General features: G+C 38.2%; 1 protein-coding gene across 1 annotated transcript in view; it reads left to right on the top strand.

The window, feature by feature from the left end:
* Positions 1–23526, top strand: part of HTR4 (5-hydroxytryptamine receptor 4) — a 114562-nt gene extending 91036 nt beyond the window's left edge. Inside the window, exon 6 of the mRNA XM_063705977.1 lies at positions 22807–23526. Within this exon, the coding sequence (XP_063562047.1) occupies positions 22807–22894 (88 nt within the window). The 3' untranslated portion in view covers positions 22895–23526. The remainder of the gene's footprint in view (positions 1–22806) is intronic.
* Positions 23527–23806: the final 280 nt, after the last annotated feature.

The raw sequence follows: 23806 nt of genomic DNA, 5'->3' as shown, positions 1-23806 counted from the left end.
CATTTTGCCGCTCACTAGCTGGGTAAATTCTGGCAAGCCACTTACCTTCTGGGTCTCAGCTTTCTCATGAAACAGATGCCCTAGACTACCTCACCAAATTTTATTCATTCACTTGACAAGTGTTTTTGCGCTGTTAGAGGAGAGATACATAAATCAATTTTGTTCAGTGGCCACTGAACAAACACCGATAGTGATTATGTTAATAGGTGAGAAATATCTAGTCACAAAAAACAGAAAGCCAGGCAAAAAGTAGTAAGACCAGTGAGGTTCATTAAGATACTATATTCTAAAATATGTAGGACTGGGCAACAAATTCAAGATATTACTGTTATTATTACTGATTGTCTAATATTCCAGGTAGGAAGTCATTTTTTATTTTCCAGTCTTCCAAGTCTCTTACCTTTATTCTTCAAATTCTCTTACTTTGATACAACTTATCTAGTCTTTCACTGCTCACCACTTCATATGAGGACAACTACGGCTATCTTCTACCTCTTTTTTTTTTTTTTTTGAGATGGAGTCTCACTCTGTTGCCCAGGCTGGAATGCAGTGGCGCGATCTCGGCTCACTGCATGCAACCTCTGCCTCCCGGGTTCACGCCATTCTCCTGCCTTGGCCTCCCGAGTAGCTGGGACTACAGGCGCCCACAACCACACCCAGCTAATTTTTTGTATTTTTAGTAGAGACGGGGTTTCACCATGTTAGTCAGGATGGTCTCGATCTCCTGGCCTTGTGATCCACCCGCCTCGGCCTCCCAAAGTGCTGGGATTACAGGCGCGAGCCACCGCGCCCAGCCTCTTCTGCCTTTTTTCCCTCTAAATCTGGACATTCCATCAGGCTGATGTTTTTAAAATCACACATACACACACAACAATAAATACAAAAAGAAAAAATAAAGTTATGCCCTCCTAAAATTTTCTATATTCAGCAACTCTACTCAAAAACTTTATGTAGTAGTGCCCAGTTTCTCATCAATATGTCATCCACTCCTACAACACAGTGCCCAATTCAGAGTACAATAAGTAAAACTGGGCCAACTCCCACTTCCTATTTCAGCTCTCAGGCTGTGTGCAACTTCTCCCTGCTAACCATGCTTTTCTTCCATCGCCTGCCAGTTAAAACCAAGGCCAAGTTCATTGACTACCTTGTCTATGAAACCTAACGGAGCCTACCCTGACCTGTTTAATACATTTTTCCACAGGACATAGTTCCCTGGGGCAACAACCATAATCTCCCTGGGTGTTCTCAGGCCTACATACAAAAGAGAAGCATCCAAATTAGCTATCTCCACATAAAACTAAACAACAATACCAACACCAACATCACCAGCACCACCAGCAAAAAACAGGACAAGGTAAAAGTCATTCTCTAATTGGCAAAGACATGTGGGTCCATATAGATAGAGTATCTCAGGAGATAACAGAAATGAAACAACCTTATTAACCATCTCAGGAATGTAAGGAAAAAATGCTATCAATTTCACCATTTTGCTTGTTTTCATTTAAACAAACTTTAAGGAGACACCCACTGTGTGCCAGGCATTGTGCTAAGTGCTAGTAATGCACAATAATAGACTCAGGGCTTGTTATGACAGTCTCTATGGGCCTGATCTTGGGGCTGAAGATAAAATGGAAGAGACTCTGTATTGCCACCTTCTGTGGTTGCATATACCCTGTTGGGTGCTCTGAATGTTGGTCACTGTGGCCAGCCTGGACTGTGATTAATCTTCCAGACCTGTTTGCAGACCCAGACACCTATGCCAGTGGGAAACTGGTGAGTGGGACCCTATGTGAGTATCCTGAGAGTATAAGAAAGCACCACACGGACAAGGACACCTGGAAAACCTAGTACTGATCACCACACACCAGCAACTTTTCGTGTTTCCCTTTTTCTCATCAAAGGTAAACTACACTGAAACAATTCTACTGTAGTGCTAACATTTAGGGCATAATAAATCCTTTTGAGAGTCTGATGAAGTCCACGATCTTTTCCCTAAAAATCTGGACATATACACACAATTTTTGCCACATTTCTAAGAAGTTCATTTATTCCCTGAAATAAAAATCCAAGGTTAAATAACAATTAAAATCCCTGCTTTAATGTGAAACTGTATTGGTGGATACAACCATAGTGATTATAATAAAGTCACTAGGTTCTCCCTATTTTCCTGCCTGTGGTTAGTGATGTATTTATTTAGAAGTCATAAGTACAGTCTTCTAGTGCCATTTTTGTGAGCACAATGACTCATTGTAAAAATAATATTTCTACGTATAACATCTTTCTTTCCTCCACATAGTTCTATGGAAATTATCTCATAAATTGTTCCAGGCTCCCTAGAAACTGGATTAAGGAATATATTATTGCCTTCCTTTACAAGGAAGGCATGATTCAAATGCAAAATACAGAAGAGTCTGGGAAAATGACTGAGATATTGGGGAATGATTGAATTCAATCAGAAATCAGAATTATTTCACTCAACAGGGATTTATGTATTATATGCCTGCTATGTGTCAGGCATTGTACTAGGCATGGGGTCGGCTAGCTCTCAGCCTGCTATCTGGCCCCCAAGTCTGTTCCAAGAGGAGAAACTATATTCAATTTGAAAATTGACTGGAGAAAGTACAGTATCCCTAACTCAGTAATAATATCCTACATTTTAACAGCATACACGGAGACAGTGTAGTGTGGGTTGACACAATTTTTGAAAGTAAGCAAAACTGGATTCAGATCCTGATTTCAGCACTTATTGAATGGCCTTAGTTAAATTCCTGAAGCTTTTGATCTTTAGTTTTCTTATCTGTAAAATAGAAATTACTTTTAGAGGCTGGGCCCACAGTGGCTCATGCCTGTAATCCCAGCACTTTGGGATGCTGAAGGGAGCAGATCATTTGAGGTCAGGAGTTCAAGACCAGCCTGGTCAACATGGTGAAACCCCGTCTCTACTAAAAATACAAAAATTAGCTGGTCGTGGTGGTGGGTGCCTGTAATCCCAGCTACTTGGGAGGCTGAGGCAGGAAAATCGCTTGAATCTGGGAGGTGGATGTTGCAGTGAGCTGAGATTTTGCCACTGCACTCTAGCCTGGGCAACAGAACAAGACTCCATCTCAAAAAAAGAAATTACTTCTAGAGCAAGAGTTAGCAAACTACAGCTCTGTGGGCCAAGTTCAGCCATATGTGTGTTTTTTTGTGTGATCCTTGAGCTAAAAATGTTTTCTGCATTTGTAAAGGGGTATAAAAACAAACAACAACAATCAAACGGAAAACAAGGAAAGCAAAAAAGAATATGCAACAAAGACTCTATGTGGCTTCAAGGCCTAAAATACTTACATCTAGCCCTTCACAGAAAAAGTTTGCTAACTCTAAAAAGGTTGGCAACTCCTATTCTATAGTCAGAATGCCTGCATTTGAATCCTTATGGCTTCTTACCGTCAGTATGATCTTGAGCAAATTGCCAAACTTCTGTATCTAATTTTCCTCATATGTCAAGTAGAGATGATAATAGCACTTATTTTACATGATGGGAAGCTGCATATGTTAATATGCTTAAAATGCTGAAAAAGGAGGCTTATATATAGTAAATATTTAAGAAATGTTAGCTATCTTTATTAATAGCATCATTACCACTGTCATCAGTTATTCAAAAATACTTGTGAATATTAAATAAGATAGTGACCATCAAACAAATAGGACAGTGCCCTTCTCACAATAGGTTCTCAATAACTGTCAGCTATCATTGCTATTGTCATCACCATCACCATCACCATTATCATCATTATAATTTTCAAAGCTCTTTCACGTACATCATCTCACTAGAAGCTCCCAACCACCCTGTTGTTGCTGTTATGATCTCCCTCTGATACATGAGAAAATGAAGCTTGGAGAAATGAAGAGTTAGATACTGAGCCAGGAAGAGGCGGAATGTGAACTAGTGCCAGAGATTTTGCATTCTGGACCAATGTGTCCTCTTTCCACACCATACTGCCTCTCCATCAAAATATCTGAGGATCTGTTGTTTGTTAGTTTTCTCCAAATGATATACTTTGCATCCTAGGAGCCTGACAAGGCAGGCAAACATGACTATGTTCCTCCCTGGCATGGTTATGCAGACAGGAAGCTGGGATAATTGGATTCCAGCCATTTGGTCTCAGGACTGCATTTGCAACCAGCCAACTGCTGATGACCAAGCCTAATGGATAAAGCTCCGACCAAACAAACACAACCCCCGTGTAGGAACTTATTGTTTATGCTGCAGAGCTGGCTTCAGAATGTGCCAGGACTCAGACTGCCACTATGACAAGCAGAGCTTTTGGACTGGGGAAATGTTCAGGTGAGGAGGCAAGACATTTTTGACAGCAGATCTTGTGTAGTCAGATCAGAACCGTTTTATTATTTGGTGTAGGCCAAAGGCTATGACAAGACTCATTTAAGCACAGTGTGCACAAGGATTGATGTTTAAACAAAGTTAAGATCACAGTGGTACAGCATTAGAGTGAGTTGATGACTATAAAAAAAGCTAACATTTTGAAGTTAGTTTATAAAAGGAGTCGTCATATCTTCATATCACCCCGTTGTTTCTATAGTACTTAAACCAGCTTTAGCTCAGATTTTTTTTTAAGTCAGGAGATTCAAATAGACTTTACTGTGGAGCAGTATGTAAATTTGTGTTTCCTGGTATTGTTGCTGCAAAAATAATAAAAATTATGTTTAAGAAGTGTATTCGTCCATTTCACACTGCTAATAAAGACATACCCAGGACTGGGTAATTTATAAAGGAAACAGGTTTAATTGACTCACAGTTCTGCAGGGCTGGGGAGGCCTCAGGAAACTTACAATCATGGCGGAACGGGAAGTAAATACATGCTTTTTCACTTGGCAGCAGCAAGCAGAAGTCCCTAGCAAAAGGGGAAAAAGTCTCTTATGAAACTATCAGATCTCATGAGAACTCACACATGAGAAAAGCAGCATGGGGGTAACTGCCTCTATGATTCAATTACCTTCCACTGGGTCCCTCCCACAACACATGGGGATTATGGGAACTGCAATTCAAGATGAGATTTGGGAGGGGACACAGCCAGCCATATCAAGACTCTTCAGCATTATCCTCGATGTATAGGGCAGAATAAATAAAATACACTTTGTAGACAGGGTTTTGCCATGCTAGGATAAGCAAATGGCATCTGCTTCCAACGATGGAAGTAAGCTGTGCTTAGAAGCAGTTCTGAGACTTGTTCCCCAACTGTTGTGACACAGAGCTCTCAGTCTGAGGAAGGGGACAAGAAGACCTCCCTTCCTAGAAAGACAACCCTATGGATCCCTATGGTGGGATAGATTTAGTTCTTCCTTCTAAGGCAAAGGCAAACAAGTGTAAGGTCTTATAACTCAATATTTGTAGATAAGACCATTTTAAGTAGCCAAGAGTTCCTGCCAGAGTACAGGAGATAGAAGTAATGAGGAAAGCTGGGGTTCTTAGAAACTCAAAGCAGGTCTGGGAGCTATCCAGGTGTTTGAAGCACTCTGAGCCAATGTTCTGGGATCCCATGTCTCTACTGACCTCTTCTCTTTGTTGGCTACATAAGCCCTGTCTTCTTGGTTTTGAGTTTTCCTAACACCTGCTGCCAGGCAGTTGGCTAACCACCAACCAATCCCTGGCCTGTCACATCACCATTCACACAACAGCTAACACAACAGCCACCTGCGCTGCTTCCTAGGCCTGTGACCTACCTCAGCTCTATCCCAGGCTGACAGGCTAAGGCCCTACCTGTACCAAACATATCCAAACTTAAGAATGGAAAGACTGACCTTCTAGAATAGGCTGTGCCATGGTCATTTAAAGTTTTCTGCATTGTCTGGGAAGTGGGGTTTGGGGGAAATGTGTAACACTCCTTTTCACCATACCAACCTCAAGGGTTTGTGGTGAGTAGAAAATAAAACAATGGATGTCCAGGGGCTTTGTACAATTATGGTTTGCAATACAAATGTAAGTGACAATCTCTGTATGTAAAAACATATGTTAAAGTTGGTGTGGTTTTACATGGTCATTCGAGCCAGTGAAAAATGCAAACAGCCAGAGGTCTCAGGAAAACTATACTGTTAATTCAGCAAGGTTGACATGAATAGGAGACTGTGGATAAGGCATGTTATACAAATTATACAGTTTCTGAAAATCTAAATTTTTATTTTATAGTAATACCTTAGATTTCATCTTAACATTATTGTGTGACATTAATCACATTTATCATTTTTAAGCATGTTGTTGTGGAAACAAGTGTTCATAAGCATTATATCCTCTTCTGAAATTTTCACAAGGAAAGGGCTGTGGTTATTTTTTGCCAGGATTTGCTCAGTAATTTCAGACATGTCTATATTATCTACATGGTGCACACTCAAAAGTTCAGTCATTTAACTCCTTAAGGGTTGCATCCAAAAAAACCCACCATTGTTACCTGAATTTAGGAAGAAATATTAAATAGGCATGTAAAAGTTGTTAGGATCATAATTAAATAATTATTAAGGTCTAATAAAATAACATATATATGCCAGATATTGGTGATTTGTAATAATTTATAATATTATCTCATGTGTAATTCTAGCTCCACGCAGGAACATTCAACACCGCTTAATTGTGGGAGATCAAGAGTGAAGGAATGGTTTTGGCTACCCTTTGTGCACTAAAATTCAACAGTCCTGCTATTTGAGTAAATGGATCCTTATTGCCTTGAAGTTTAATTTTCAGAGAAGCATGACATGCAGATACCCAGATATTTAAATTTTCAAATGATTATTTAGAGCCCATTGAAAATGTTTGAGTTTCTTTCTTAAATTTTCACACTGGCATATGAATTATGAAATTGGAAATTTTCATAAAATAGACGTAGTTTTCAGATGGTAACACTAAGAGAGCTTTGTTAGTTCAGGATACCAAGGCATATCATCAGGCTAATGAAATACAAGACAAATCAAGTTGAAGGAAGAAAAAATTGGAGGTCAAAATGACCACTTAATCATGTATTTAACTTAAAGTTGCATTAAAATGATGCTAGCTGATATTTATAAATGTTATGCCAAGAATTATTTATATATGATGAACATGACTTACTTCATTTGCTATTCACCATAACACTCTGACAGAGGGTACTGGTAATGTCTCTAGGTGTAGATGTGGAAACTGAACCGTAGGGAGGTCTGAGGTTGCAAGGCTACTCAGTAATGGAGCTGGGATTAGAATTCTGGACATTTAACTCTCAGCTACCATTGCTCAGTTAATGGTCAGTGACATATCTAACTGTGCTGAATGAGTACGTCATGGCTCCTTTCCCCAAAAGGTCTGTAATTTATCTGAAAACGTGCTATTTCAATTCACTTGCATTGCATTTAACAAGCCACAGCGGCTTGTATTGTTAAATGAATTGCAGAAGCAGAAAGTGCTGTTCGTTTAAAAGAAGGAAAGGGAGTATCACATTGAGATGGTCAGAGATGACTATACGGAAAAAGTGGCCATATATATTCAACTATATTTTCAAAGATCCTTCAACATAGACATATCACGGAGATTAACTACAGGAGGGAAGAAGAGGCTGAGTTTCCTTACTTCGTAAATTAAGGTAGTAATGTGTCCTGTGAACATCCCAAGTTGTTGCAAGACTCAGATGAAACACTAACTTAAGTGTGCTTTTTAGACGTACACTGTGGCATAACCATGTTGTGCAATAATTATGCTCCCCTCCTTATCCTCCTCTAAAAGCACTTTAAGAATATTGGCAAGCTTATTTAGGCTGAGATCATGTGTCTACTAATCTCTATGTTTTTTTTTTTTCTTTTTTTCTTTCCCAAATTCTGCTTGGCTCTCCCTCATCTGTGGCTGTTTTCTGTTTCAACTAAAAGTGGCTGTTCCCCTGTCTCCAGCTTCCTCCTGCTCTTCTGCAATAGACCAGTTCCTGTGTAACTCTGAAAGTGCTCTGTAAGTCTGTCACTGTCTGTTGTGAGTCTGTCTGTGTCTGCCTATTTATTTCTTTATACAAAATATCCTTAAGTGTCTGTTTATACTTCCGTCCTCACAGGACAAAGTTAAGGGTGCACAATTGTTGGCACAGAACTGCAGAGCCCATATTAATATTGTTTCAGTGGTTTATTTAATTTTCTATTTTTAAATGTTTTAATGATGGGTTTGGCTTCTTCCCTGTTCTGGGAGCACGGCCTTCACAAGCCCTGTGGAAGATGAGCACTGCGTTGGAGCTGAAATCACCCAGTATAACTGTGATTCTTAGAAGTCCTCTCATCTGGATTACCCCCAGTGCTCCAATTCATTTCTTTATCTCCTTGGCTGTAAGTGGTGGACTCCTTCATACTTCTTAAACAATTGATCACGACTAAATAAGGTACTTTTTAAAAAAGTTTTCTAAAGAGACTACTTTTTAGAGCAGTTTTAGGTTCACAGCATAACTGAGGGGAAGGTACAGAGATGTCCTATATGCCTCCTTACCCCAGGCACAGCCTCCCCCATTGTCAATATCCTCTTCCAGAGCGGTAAATTAGTTACAACTGATGAACCTATATTGACACATCATTATCACCCTGAGTCCATAGTTTACATTAGAGTTCATTCTTAGTACTGTACATTCTGTGGGCTTGGACAAACACATAATGACATGTATCTGCCATTGTGGTATTTTATAGAATAATTTCATTGCCCTAAAAATCCTCTATGCTCTGCGTGTTTATCTCTTCCTCCTCCTCCCCCACCCCAACCTCTGGCAACAATTGATCTTTTTATTTTCTCCATAGTTTTACCTTTTCCAGAATGTCATATTTTTGAAATAATACAGTGCATAAACTTTTCAGATTGGATTCTTTCACTTAGTATATGCATTTAAGATTCCTCCATGTCTGTTCATGGTTTGAGAGCTCATTTCAATTTGGCACAGTATAATATTCCGTTGTCAGAAGCACTACAATTTATCCATTCACCTACTAAAAATTTCTTGGTTGCTTTCCAGTTTTAGCAATTACAAATAAAGCTCCTGTATACATGTGTGCAGGTTTTTGCATCAACATTTTCAACTCCTTGGTGTAAATACCAAGAAGCTCAATTGCTGGACTGTATGATAACAATATGTTTAGTTTTGTAAAAAAACAGACAAACTGTGTTCCAAAGTGGCTAAACCATTTTGCATTCCAACCAATTTTGTATGAATTACTGTTGCTCCTCATTCTTGCTAGCATTTGATGCTATCAGTATGATGAATTTTGATTATTTTTATAGGTGTGTAGTGGTGTCTCATCTCCATCTGCAATTCCCTGATGATATATGTGCAGCATCTTTTCATTTGCTTATTTGCCATCTAAATATCTTCTTTGATGAGATGTCTGTTAAGGTCTTTGGCCCATTTTTAAAATTAGGTTGTTCATTTTGTCATTATAGAAATTTAAGAGTTCTTTGTATATTTTGGATAATAGTATGCCTTTGGTATCAGGTATGTCTTTTGCAAATATTTTCTCCCAGTCTATGTCTTGCTTTATCGTTCTCTTAACCTCAAAGAGCAAAATTTTTAATTTTAATAAAGTCTACCTCATCAATTATTTCTTTCATGAATTGTACGTTTGGTGTTATATCTAAAAAGTTGTCACCAAACCAACAGTTGTCTAGATTTTTTCCTAAGCTATCTTCTAGAATTGTCATGGTTTTTATTTTATATTTAGCTCTATGATGCATTTTGAGTTAATTTTTCTGCAAGATGTAAGGTCTGTGTCTAGATTCTTTTTTTTTTTTTTTGCATGTCAATGTCCAGTTGTTCTACCACTATGTGTCGACCAGACTATCTTTTCTTCCTTGTATTGCCTGTGCTTCTTTGTCAAAGATAAGTTGACTATATCCACCTTGGTCTGCTTCTGGGATCTCTATACTGTTTCATTGATCTCTTTGTCTATTCTTTGGCCAAACTATACTGCTTCATTTACTGTAGTTTTATATTAAGCCTTGAAGTTGGATAGTATCAGTCCTCTGACTTTATTCTCCTCCTTCAATATTGTGTTGGCTGTTCTGGGTAGTATCAGTCCTCTGACTTTATTCTCCTCCTTCAATATTGTGTTGGCTGTTCTGGGTCTTTGTCTCATCATATAAACTTTAGAATCAGTTATTCTTTGTTTAAAAACAAACAAAAAAACCTCACTGAGATTTTGATTGGAAATGCATTATATCTATAAATCAATTATAAGCCTTGACATCTTGACAATATTTAGCCTTTCTATCCATGAGCATGGAATATATCTCCATTTATGTTCGTATTTGATATTTTTCATCAGAGTTTTGTACTTTTCTTCATATAAATCTTGCACATATTTTACAATTTTACAACATTCCAGTACAAACTTGAAAAGCAGGCCAGTTGTGGTGGCTCATGCCTGTAATCCCATCACCTTGGGAGGTCGAGCTGGGTGGATCAGGAGGTCAGGAGATGGAGACCATCCTGGCCAATGTGGTGAAACCCCGTCTCTACTAAAAATACAAAAAAAAAAAAAAAAAATAGCTGGGCATGGTGGTGCATGCCTGTAGTCCCATCTACTTGGGAGGCTGAGGCAAGAGAATTGCTTGAACCCGGGAGATGGAAGTTGCAGTGAGCCAAGATTGTACCACTGCACTCTAACCTGGACAACAGAGTGAGACTCCGTCTCAAAAAAAAAAAAAAAAAAAAAAAAAAAGAAATGAAAAGCAAAGCAAAGCAAAGCAGTGGTGACAGAGGACATCCTTGACTTATTTCTGATCTTAGGGGAAATATTTGAGTTTCTCACCATTAAGCCTGATTTTAGCTATGGGTTTTGTGTAGATTTTCGATATCAAATTAATAAAGTTCTCCTCTAGTCTTAGTTTACTGAGAGCTTTTTAAATCATGAATTGAGGTTACACTTTGTCAAATGTTTTTTATGCATTTATTAATATAATCATGTGATTTTTCTTTTTTAGCCTATTGATATGATGGATTACTTAATTGATTTTCAAAAGTTGTATTTGCCCTACATACCTGAGATAAATTCCACTTAGTTGGGTGGGCAATTCTGTGTATACATTGTTAGACTTGATTTGCTAATATCTTGTTGATGATTTTTGCATCTATGTTCACAAGAGGTATTGATTTATAGGGTTTTTTGTTTTTTTGTAATGTCTTTGGTTTTGGTACAGGATAATGCTCATAGAATGAGTCAGAAAGTATTCTCTCTGCTTGTATCTTCTAAAACAGATTGCAGAGAATTGGTATAATTTCTTCCTTCTATGTTTGGCAGAATTCACCAGTGAACCCATCTCAGCCTGGTACTTTCTGTTTTGAAAGCTTATTAATTTTTATTCAATTTCTTTAATATATATATAAGCTTATTCATATTGTCTATTTCTTCTTGTGTATTAGCAGAATGTGTCTTTCAAGGAATTGGTCAATTTCATCAAGGTTATCAAATTTGTGGGCATAGAGTATTTTGTAGTACTTGATTATTCTTGACTATCCCTTTAATGCCCATGGTATCTATAGTGATGTCGCTTCTTTCATTTCTTATGTTAATAATTTTTGTTCTTTCTCTCTCTCTTCATTTTTGTTTAGACTGGCTAGAGATGTATCAATTCTATTGTTTTCAAAGAACTAGCTTTTTGTTTTATTGATTTTCTCCATGAATTTCTTATTTTCAGTTTCACTGAATTCTCCCTTAATTTTTATTATTTCATTCTACTTACTTTGAATTTAGTTTCCTCTTCTTTTTCTAACTTCCTAAAGTAGAAACTTAAATCACTGATTTTAGATCTTTCTTCATTTAGTCCAAAATATTTTATAACTTATTTTGAGATTTCTTTTTTGATCCATATGTTATTTAGAAGTGTGTTGCTGAATCTCCAAGTATTTCAGAATTTTCCACCTATCTTTCTGTTATAGATTTCTACTTTAATTCCACTGTGGCCTGAGAGCAGACATTGTGTAATTTCTATTCTTTTACATTTGTTAAGGTAAGTTTTATGTAGAATGTGTAATATATTGGTAAATGTTCCATATGAACTTAAGAAGAATGTCTATCCTGGCATTGTTGGGTAAAGTAGTCTATTGATATAAATTTTATTGATTCATAGTACTGTTGAGTTCAATTATGCCCTTAACTAATTTTCTGCCTTCTGGATCTGTTCATTTATGATAGAGAAGGGTTGAAGTCTGCAGCTATAATCGTGAATTTATCTATTTCTCCTTGCACTTCTTAGTTTTTGCCTCCTGTATTTTGGTGTTCTGTTCTTATGTGTATGCAGTGTTAAGGATTATTATGTCTTCTTGGAGAACTGACACCTTTATTATTACATAATGCACCTCTTTATCTCTGATAACTTTTCTTGCTCTGAAGTGTGTTCTGTTTAAAATTAATATAACTGCTCTAATTTTCTTTTGATTAATATTACCTTGGTGTATATTTCTCCATCGATTTACTCTTAATCTATATGTCTTTAAATTTAAAGTGGGTTTCTTGTAGACAACATATAGTTTGGTCTTACTTCTGATCGATTTTGACAATCTCTGTCCTTTAATTGGTGTATTTAGGCCAATTATCATTCAAAGTGATTCTTAATATAGCTAAATTAATTTTTTGTCTTCTATTTGTTGCCCTCATTCTTTGTTCTTATTTTTGCCTTCTATCCTTTTTCTACCTTTTGTGGTTTTAAATAAGCATTTTATATTATTCTATTTTCTATCTTTTCTATCATATCAGTTTAACTTCTATTTTTACTTTTTTTAGTGGTTGCCCTAGAGTTGGGAAAACATATTTAATAACTAATCCAAGTCCACTTTCAAATGACACTATACAACTTTCTGGTAGTACAAATACCTTATAATGACAAAATAATCATAATTCCTCTTCTCATCCCTTATTTCATTGCTGTCATTCATTTCATTTACACATAAACATATGTACAGATAGTCACCAGCTTATGATGGTCCAACTTAACAATTTTTCAACTTTATGATGGATTTATCAGGATGTAACTCCATTGAGGAGCATAAAAGCATGCATAATTAATACATTATTGCTATTATTATTTTGAACAATCTGTTATCTACCTGAGCAATTAAGAATAAGAAAAATAAAAGCCATTATTTTACTTCACTTATTCCTTCTCTGATGCTCTTCCTTTTTCTATGTAAAACTGAGAATCTGGCCTATTTATTTTCCTTCCATCTAAATAATGTCTGTGAAGATTTTTTCCTTTTGCAAGGCAGGTATACTGGCAACAAATTCCCTCAATTTCTTTTTGTCCCAGAAAGTTCTTATTTCTCCTTTACTTTTGAAGGATAATTTCACAGGGTTGGAATTCCAGGTTGTCATTTTTTTTTTTCTCTCAACACTTTAAACATTTCACTCCACTCTTTTCTTTCTTGCACGGTTTCTGAGAAGTTGGATGTAATTTTTATCTTTGCTCCTCTATAAGTATTTTTCCACTCTGGCTTTTTGTCAGAATTTTTTATCTTTGATTTTCTTTAGTTGGAATATGAAATGCCTGGTTGTAATTTTGTTGGCATTTATCCTGCTTGGTATTCTCTGAGCTTCCTGGATATATAGTTTGGCATCTGACATTCATTTGCAGGGAAATTCTCCATGATTATTTATTCTCCATGAAATATTTCTTCTGTTTCTTTCTCTCTATTTCACCTTGTGGTGCACTTTTTTTTAGTTGTCCCATAGTTCTTGGAAACTGTGCTCTGTATCTTTTTTCTGTCTTTTTTTTCTTTTCAATTTTGGAGTTTTCTATTGAGATATCCTAAAGCTCAGAGATTCTTTCCTCAACCATGTCTAGTCTACTAATAAGTCCATCAAAGGCAGTCTTCATTTTTGCAGCAGTGTTTTTGACCTTTAGCATTTCTACTTGGTTCTTTCTCAGAATTTCCATCTCATTGCTTACGTTACTCATCTGTTCTTGCATGTCATCTACTTTTTCCATTAGACCCTTAGCATATTAATCACAGTTGTTTTAAGTTCCCAGTCTGATAATTCCAATGTCCCTTCCATATCCGATTCTGGTTCTGATGCTTAAGCTGGCCTCTCCAACTGTGTGGTTTTTTTTTTGTTTGTTTTGGTTTGGTTTGGTTTCTTGCCATTTACTATGCCTTGTAATTTTTTCTTGATAGCTACACATGATGTCTTTGGTAAAGGCACTTTAGTAAACAGGCACACTATTTACCGATATGGTGTTAAGGTATGCGGGGAGGGGAGTGGTTTGTAGTCCTGTGATTAGTTCTCTGTCTTCTAGAGAGCCTGTGCTTCTGGGCTGTGAACTTCACACGTGCTTCTTAGTTTGTCACCCCCTTTGGTTCTTGGGTGGCTTAAGGGGGCTGGAGTTGGATATTTCCCTTCCCCCAAGGTCAGCTGGGCTAGATAAAATTCTAATAGGTTAGGCTTGCTACATATTTCTCCTGAAGGCAGACCTCATTAAGAACAGAATGCTCTGGAATATTTCAAAATAATTACTTCCCTCCTCCCTGTCAGAAGCATGAGGGGATTCTTCTCAGATATTTACAGTGAAATCTGGTTGAGTTCCTGAAGGTGAAACTCACAAAATTGAGAGGTCCCCTATTATTGCCCTCCCCCACTCGAGTTTTTATCTCTCATATACTTGTCCACTCAGAGGCTCTAACAGTCTATCAGTTACAGTCATGCCAACTCCATGCCCATGCCTGGAATGTCCTCACTGCCCCTACAGTCAATGATTCAGCAGATCCTGTCAGCTCTACCTTGAAGCTATATCCTGAATCCAGCTACATCTCAATACCTCCACTGATACCAACATACAGGACTTCTAAGCTCCAGAAATGCGAGATAATAAATTTGTGTTACCTGAAGCTACTAAGTTTGTGGTAATTTGTTGCAGCAGCAACAGGAAACTAATACACCTCCTAATTTACCCCTGGGTTTTCACTCCAACCTCACTCTAGTCCATTCAACACACCACAGCCAGAATGTTCCTTAAAAACATAAAGTCTTCAGGAACCTCCTCTGCTCATGACCTTGGCTGCCATCCTACTGCTTTTAGGACGAGGACTACGGTCCTTAGTGTGGTGGATCCTTGCTGACTTTGTGCCCTCATCTTAGGCTGATGCCTGCTTTGTTCCCCTCTCACCACATGGGCCTGCCCCCAGGACTGTGGGCCTTTGCTCTTGCTGGTCCTTTTGACTGCATCCTCCCCACCCTGGCTTGGTGAGCCCCTACTCAATTTTCAGTTCTCATCTCCTGTCGCTTCCTCAGTGACAGAACCCTGACACACTAACCGAGATCTCATCCCCACTCTGACATGCTCTCATAGCATCACCAAATACCTCTCACTCCTGACACTACTTGTAGCTATAATGTTATAGCTGGCTGTGGTCTCTCACACTACACTGCTAGCTCCATGAGGACAGGGACTGTGTCTCCACTCTGATATGTCCAAGGCATGGCACTGTGCCTGGACTGTTGTAAGCAATCAAAAAAATATATTTTAGTAAATAAGTGGCTGAATGAATAAATGTCTAGGATTTGTGTTCATGGAAAAAATACCAACTGTAAAATCTTTGTTTCCAGCTAACAGAGCTCTGGCTTTTGTGAAACTGCCTTAGGGTTGAATCTCTTTAAACCAAGGCACTTTATATTTTAATGATATATTAAATATATATTAAAATATAATATATCTTAATGATATATTAAATATATATTAAAATATAATATATCTTAATGATATATTAAATATATATTAAAATATAATATATCTTAATGATATATTAAATATATATTAAGATATAATATATCTTAATGATATATTAAATATATATTAAGATATAATATATCTTAATGATATATTAAATATATATTAAGATATAATATATCTTAATGATATATTAAATATATATTAAGATATAATATATCTTAATGATATATTAAATATATATTAAGATATAATATATCTTAATGATATATTAAATATATATTAAGATATAATATATCTTAATGATATATTAAATATATATTAAGATATAATATATCTTAATGATATATTAAATATATATTAAAATATAATATATCTTAATATATATTAAATATATATTACAATATAATATATCTTAATGATATCTTAAATATATATTACAATATAATATATCTTAATGATATCTTAAATATATATTAAAATATAATATATATTATATATGTTAAATATATATTAAGATATAATATATTTTAATATATATTAAATATATATTAAGATATAATATATTTTAATGATATATTAAAATATATTTTGATATATTAAAATATATTTTAATGATATATTAAAATATATTTTAATGATATCTTAAAATATATTTTAAGATATCATTAAAATATATTTTAATGATGTATTAAAATATATTTTAATGATATATTAAAATATATTTTAATGATATATTAAATATATATTAATATATAATATATTTTAATGATTAAAACATCTAGCAAACCTCCCTCCTCACCCAGTCTTTGTGAACATTGCCTTGCAGGAGAAGGCTGGGGTGATGTATAATAAAGTCTAATCATTTCCTGATAATACCAGGCTGGGCAGGCAGAGGGGGCTATTATTACACTACTAATTACCACATCCAGGCTGCTCTAAGTGCGATGCTAATTGCTCAGTGAATGAATTGTAGACTCAGGTAATTACCAAATCTAATGTGGCTCCCGTCATGTTTGAGTAAATTAATGCAAATGGGGGAAGCAACCCAGCTTGAAGGGAGTTGTCGCTTGCGTTGCTGTTGCTTGAGAAACAGCAGTGTTTTTTTATTAGATGTGAAACTGCCCAGGTATACCCACTCATCTAGAGTTGTCTTACCACCAAAGCAGCTGTGAGAAGGCAAGTAAGATCTCCCACCAAATGGAACAGGGAGACTTTTGCCACTCTGACAGATGGTTGTCTCTTTCCGGAGCTGTTAATCTGTAAAGCCATTTACAGATAATGCCAGGCTAGGCAGGCAGAGGGGGGCTATTATTGTACTACTAGTTCCCAAATCCAGGGTGCTCTAAGTAACCTTAACTGATCACAGGGTTAAGGTTTCCTTAGCTCTGTGATCAACTAACAAGTGAATAAACGTTTGTTCAGTTACTGAGGAAAGGATTTCTGCACTGAATTGGGAATTTTGTACTGAGTTCAAGTTCTACCTCAATCATCAGATAAGAGCAATACTTTTTGGCTGGCACTATTCCAATAAACATTATATGTGCATTATCTCATTTAATGTCTACAACAAGCCAGAACATTTGTGATAATTCACAGAATTAGTAAATGGCAGAGCCAGGATTTGAACCAAGGCATTCTGCCTCAAGAACCTGTATTCTTAACTATTCCGGATTTATTTATTTCTTTGACCCTAGGAAACTCACATTTTCTGAATCTCGTCTTACTTACCAGTGAAGATTACTGCATCCATTGTGTGCCCAGCCCTTCTGTTAAGGCATTTGTAGATGTTCACTTTCACAACAAAGGTGTCAAGGAGGTGGGAGTAACTTATTTGACCATGTCTCATAACTAGTAGATGGTAATTTGGGATTTGAATGCTATTCGGTTTGCCTGCAGTACCCTGTGCTTTCTTTTCTCTCAATATTTCCCAAATTGAGGATGTTTAGATCCCCATGAATGGGCCTACAGACTGCTGGAGGTTTGCACACTCCAGTTAGAGACAGTGCATGAAGTTAGCCAGCAACAGCGGAGTGGACATGAACGCAACTCTGAGCTCTGAATTCACAAGGCAATGTAAGTTTATAAGGTGGCCAGCCAGGTGACCCCAGATCTGCTCCTATTATTTATTTATTACCAAAGTGAAAATACCAACTTAAAAATATATGCTTAAATCATGGAGACTTGGGAATACTCAAACCCAGGGTATGTCTTTATAAGCCAGACTCCAGTTGGGATGTGCTGTCCTCTGCTAGACTCCTGCCAAGGAAAGCTTGGACTAGTTCCTCCTTCCTGTGTCTATCAGTCACCGTACCATGGTGAGAGGAACCACTCAAATGTTGTACAGTTGAGCCTTGAACAACGTGGGTTTGAACCGTGTGGGTCCACTTACGCATGGATTTTCTTCAGCCTCTGCCACCCCTGAGACAGGAAGACCAACCCCCCTCTTCATCCTCCTCCTCCTCAGCCTCCTCAGTGTGAAGATGCTGAGGATGACGACTTTTATGATGGTCCACTTCCACATTACAAATAGTAAATATATGCTCTCTTCTTTATGATTTTCTTAATAACATTTTCTGTAGCTTACTTTATTATAAGTACAAAATATGCATTAACTGACTATGTTATCAGTAAGGCTTTCAGTCGACAGTAAACTACCAGTATTTAAGTTTTGGGGGAATCAAAACTTATATGCAGATTTTTCAACTGCACAGGGGATCAGCAAACCTAACTCCTACACTGTTCAACGATCAACTGTAACTGGAAAACGTGCCCATCTGCTTACTGTCATATCCACAGAGAGCTGTTGCCTTTCAACTGCCCTCTGGAGAAAGGGAACCTCCATTTGGAATATCCACTCCATTCCCACACTTCTTTTCTAGTTATTCCTGACAAGTGACTCATTAGCACATGAGAAACAGATGCTTATGAGGAGAGACGTGTGAAAAGCAGGCTGCTGTAGAGGTTGCCTGCATTCCACGGCAGTACATCTTTTTACGTGGTCACAGATGTCTGGTTGCCTTCTCAACTAGGATACCTTTTTCATGCGAACTCAGTGTAGGAGAAGGTGTCATTGCTTGCCAGTGAAAGTGATCTATTAGCCATAGAACAGGGCAAAGGTTCAGGAGTGTGTTCTGAGGTTAAGGGCACGGGCACCATGCACGTTGTAACCTTAGATAAACTGCGTAACTGCTCTGAGCCTCAGTTTTCTAATCTGTAAGAACAGTCTAAGTAGAGCACCTGCCACTTAGTGAGTATAAAAAGTAAATTGTATACATGAAATAAGGTATGTAACTTCCAAAAATGGTACCTGGCACACATCCTAATGTCTTAATAAATTGAGCTGTGTATGATTTCTTAGTATTGTCATTCAGTTTTCTCCTGCACAAACATCCACTTCAGGGATATCCCTGCACCTCAGATACTAAAGCGTAGCCCCATTTCCTAGGGCTGTTTGGTCCTGAGCCCTTGTTTGAAGACTCATACATAAGTCATTAAGCAATGCTGCTCAGGGGCAAGAGCAATGGGGAAGGGGTTCCTGACCTTGGTCCTGGCCAGGCCTGCGCTCACCCGTCATGACACTCAGGAGACTCACTCAGCTGCTATGAGCCTCACTTCTCGCCTCTGTATAATACCAGTCTTATCACCTGCCTTGCCTGGTCTGCAGAGCAACTGTGATTATAAAAGGAGTCCGTTGATAGGGAAATCAATTGGTGTTGCTTTAGTACACATATTTGCCAAAAGAGGGCTTTGTGATTCTGATAAGGGAGAAGGGAAAGGCAAAGTCAGGGAGGCTTCTATATCTTGAGGCCAGTTAAGTTTCATCCAAAAAGGAAATAAAAGAGAAAAATATTTCTAAGCCATTAAGGCTATGTGTACATCATCATCATCATTATCATTATCATCATTATTACATACTCTTCATTCAATGCAGAGGAGCAAAGTGAGGTATAGAGAGATTAAATAACTTGCCAAATGTCACAAAGTTGGTAAGTGGTACTTTTTAATCTCAATAAAATAGTAAAATTAAGATTAAAAAGTAAAAAAAATAATTTTAGCTTCAACATATTGAGCTTCTACTATGTGGCAGACTCTGTGTTAATGTTTTTCTTACATTACGTTATTTAATCCACAGAGCAAAGCTATGTGGTAGGTATCATTACCCTCAGTTACAGAGGTATAGAAAGTGATGCATAGAGAGATTAAATAAGTTGTCAAATGTTACAAAGCTGGCAAGTGGTAGAGCCTGAATGGAATCTAGGTTTGCTTGACTCAAGTGAGGGTCATGGTTACTATTCTGCATAACGCAGCCCTCTAGCTGACAAGACAAGGCAAAGGGAAATAACCACACATGACAGGGCCTGAGAAAAGTTGTGAAGGCTAAACCTTTTGCAGAATTAAATACATCAGAAAATGGCTACTGGGAGTTATATTTCTATATCCAGAGTCTGACCATTCCTCACCACCTTTACAGCTACTTCCTGGACCAAGTCACTGTCTTCTCTCACCTGGATTATTGCTGTAAACTCCTAATTGGTCTCACTGTCCACACCCTACCTCCATCCCATATATTCACAATAGAGCATCCAGAGGGAGTCTGCTGAGAGGCCATTCAGACCATGTTGGTGCTCTGCTCAGACCCCTCACATGTAGTAAAAGCGAGAGCCTTATAGGGATTTTCAAGCCCACCCCCGCCCACTTGGCCCTGGCGGCCTTGCTGACGTCAACTCCTTTCATTCCTCCCCTTACTCTTTGTGCCTCAACCGGCTGCATCCTTGAGGTTCTTCAGATATGCCAGGCAGGATCGAACCTCAGGACCTTTGCATCTGCTGTTTCCTCTACCTAGAATGTTATTTTCCCAGATAGGCACATGCCTCAGTTTCTCACTATATCTCACAAGGCTCGGTCAGGAGACAGAAACGGCCTGAGTATTTAAACACCATTTTAACATAAAATATTGCTAACTAGGCATATAGTTATTAACACTGAAAGAATGCTCTGAAGTATTATGGAGTTAGCAACTGCAGGGAGCAACTACTAGCTCTAGGGCTGAGAAAATAGATAAAGTAATCACAGAAACTTAGACACTTAGAATAGGGACCCTACTGAGCAGAAATTTAGACCTTTGAGAAAGAGGGACTGTCCAGATGAACCTGATGTTTCTGAGGGGCTGCTGTAAGGCTGGTTCTGCAAGAGTTAGAAAGACTAACCTGGACTCAGCTGCTGCTCCAGAAAAGCACTGCCTCTGCTGGGGTAAAGAAGCATTCCAGGAATGACGTGTATAGGAACCACAGCAGACAGAAAGCTCACAGGAGCGAGCCCCTTTCCTTCCTCCAGCTTCCACTCCTCTGTGACACCCTGTGTTCATGGAGCTGGACAAGAAGCCAGCCAACAAAGCAGACATTTGGTTTGCAGAATGGCAAAGCCAAGTATGCAAGGCATGGTTTGGAGGCTGAGCATCTACGACCCACTAGCTGGGACTCTAGCTTCCCTAAGGTCTTGCATATCTCACTGGGACCTTTCCTGGCCACCCTAGTTAATAGTGTCTGATCTGGCCCTTTCTATCTCTTTTCCCATTTTATTCTTCTTAACACTGACCTATCTGGCAAGTAGTAGCAGATGCTTTGGTTCTGTATGTCACATCCCCTTGGCTTAGCTCTCTCTCAACAACAGCTGCAGTGGACAGTTCTGTGAGAACTCGGACTCATGCCCTTCACTGAGGCCCTGTTCTTCAATCAACACCTGCTTCTAGCCAGCTAAACGGACTAGTTATTCTAGATTAGGGTTTCTCAATCCTGGCACTGTTGACATTTTGGGCCAGATAATTCTTTGTTGTGGGAGGCTGTGCTATGTATCGTACAACATTGATCAGCATCCCCGGTCCCTACCCGCTAGGTGCCAGTAGAACTACCTCTTCAGTGACAACCAAAAATGCTTCCAAAATGGCCCCTGGGGGACAAAATGCTCTCTGCTGAGAACCACTTTTCTAGACTTATACCTAGTCCATGGGCTATGTGAGAACCAGTTAAACACATGGGTATTGGCATGAGCTAGAGTGGGTTTGATTGGATGTGTCTTCATGTATGACCTATATTCCCATGGGCATCACTAAACTTGACTATGCGTTATTTTGCTCACATGTAAAATGAAAATGATACTATCTCATAGGGCAATTATGGGGATTAAATAAAGTAATTTATGGAGAGGGCTTAGTACAAACCAATTTGTCAATACAAATCAACAATAAATTATTGTAATTCAAAGCAAAGCATCAATGTAAGTCATGAGAAACTACCACCAAGTTGTTTTGTCAACATATGATGCCAAATGGCTGAATGGTATTTGTTTGTTTGTCTCACTGAAAGTGCTTGACACTGGCCTCAGAGAAATGAGTGGTGAACATGCTTCTAAAATCTGTAGAAATTTCATAGGAATGGCTGCCAGATGCTGGAATCTGGGTAACTGATGATGAGACTCGCCTGCAATTGAGATGCATTTAAAGGCAATTAAGATATTGAGTGCAATTGTATGATACTGCAGAAAAATAATAAACACTTGTCAAGTAGTAAATTTCACTGTGATGCTTAGTGTCAACTTGCTGTTTGATTCATCTAATTGATTTACTGTTCCAAATGGAACCAAAAGGAATGAAAGTAACAAATACAGTTACGTTGTATTTCAGGCTCTGAGTGGTTTATTCATCTCAATCAGCAGTCAGAACCCAAAACTATCCCTGGTAGATAGGACGTAGCATATTCAGGTACAGCTTGAGGTGGTACATAGGGTTCATTCTGATGAGCAACACAAGAACCCCAGGCTTTGTTGGCAGTAAGAAATCTGGGTTCTTGTCCCAGCTCTGCCAATTACCCCCTATGCACTCCTAGGCCTGTCGTTTCCTCCAGGACTGTTTCTCCACATTTAATATGAGTAATCTGGGTGCAGTTCATTTGGTTTTCTATCTCTATGAAGTATCACCCCACCCCCACTCCCACTTCACCATACCCTCAGAAGTATGCAAAGAAAGGAAGTCAAGAGTAGAAGGAGTGCTCTTGACTTTGGTGCAGTTGAAGCGTGCCTGTTGAATTCTCATGCCTTCTTTCCTTCCTTTCTAGGTACACCGTTCTGCACAGGGGACATCATCAGGAACTCGAGAAACTGCCCATACACAATGACCCAGAATCCCTGGAATCATGCTTCTGATTGAGGACATGGCTCACAACTTAGCCATTCATTCACATTCATGTTTGCATGAACAGGTCACCCTGGCATCACTCCTGATCCTCATCACCACCAGTGAGGCATGAGGCAGTAGGGGCTGAGAGCCCAGAGGAGGTACATGGAGGACAGTGTTGGGGGGTAGCTGAGGCCAGAGCCTTGAGGGTCTCAGAGTTGTGAAGAAACTTCAGGCATCGTCAGATTCAGCCTCCCACACAATGCAGGAGTAGCATCTTCTATTGCATCCCTGAAAGTTGGTCAATCTCTGCTTATACACCTCCAGGGACGGGAGCTCACTACCTCCTAATTCAGGCCCTTTTATTTTGGAGAAGCTCTCATTATAAGGAATTTCTTTCCTTTCTTGGAACGCAAACCTGTTGCTGCTCCAACTTCCATGCAGTTAGCCCCCACTTTCCCATGACAGCCCTTAAATACTGGAAGAGAGTAATCTGTCACCATGCCTTTCAGTTTTTTTTATAAACTGAAACATCTCAAGTTTCCTCTCCATTGTGGCCATCTTCTTCTGGACATGCTTTGGTGGGTGAATTAATCATGGTTCTTCTAATAAAGTTAGGTTGATATCAATGCCAATATGTCTATCTAGAAGCATTGACATAATGACAAGTGAAGTGTCAAGATTTTTGGCTTATAGCCATGAATATTTTCCTCCTTTTCCTACTTGGGAATAGGTTTTGGAGATTCTGCTTAGGTTTTGGCTTCAGAGCCATTACTAAAAGGCATCTTTGCAGCTTGTCTTATGTGTGTGCGTGCATGCACACATGTGTGTTTAAAGTCGGCATTTTCTTATTGGCATATTTATGTTGAGGTCATTAGGAATTCAATTCATTTCTATGGCAATGGGAAAAGGATCTTACTTCTTTCCTGAGAATGTTGATT

Source organism: Gorilla gorilla, chromosome 4 (genome assembly GCF_029281585.2).
Source record: "Gorilla gorilla gorilla isolate KB3781 chromosome 4, NHGRI_mGorGor1-v2.1_pri, whole genome shotgun sequence".
Classification (NCBI taxonomy): Eukaryota; Metazoa; Chordata; class Mammalia; order Primates; family Hominidae; genus Gorilla; species Gorilla gorilla.
The sequence above is the reverse complement of the archived record's forward strand: the minus strand, read 5'-3'. Positions and strand labels throughout refer to the sequence as shown.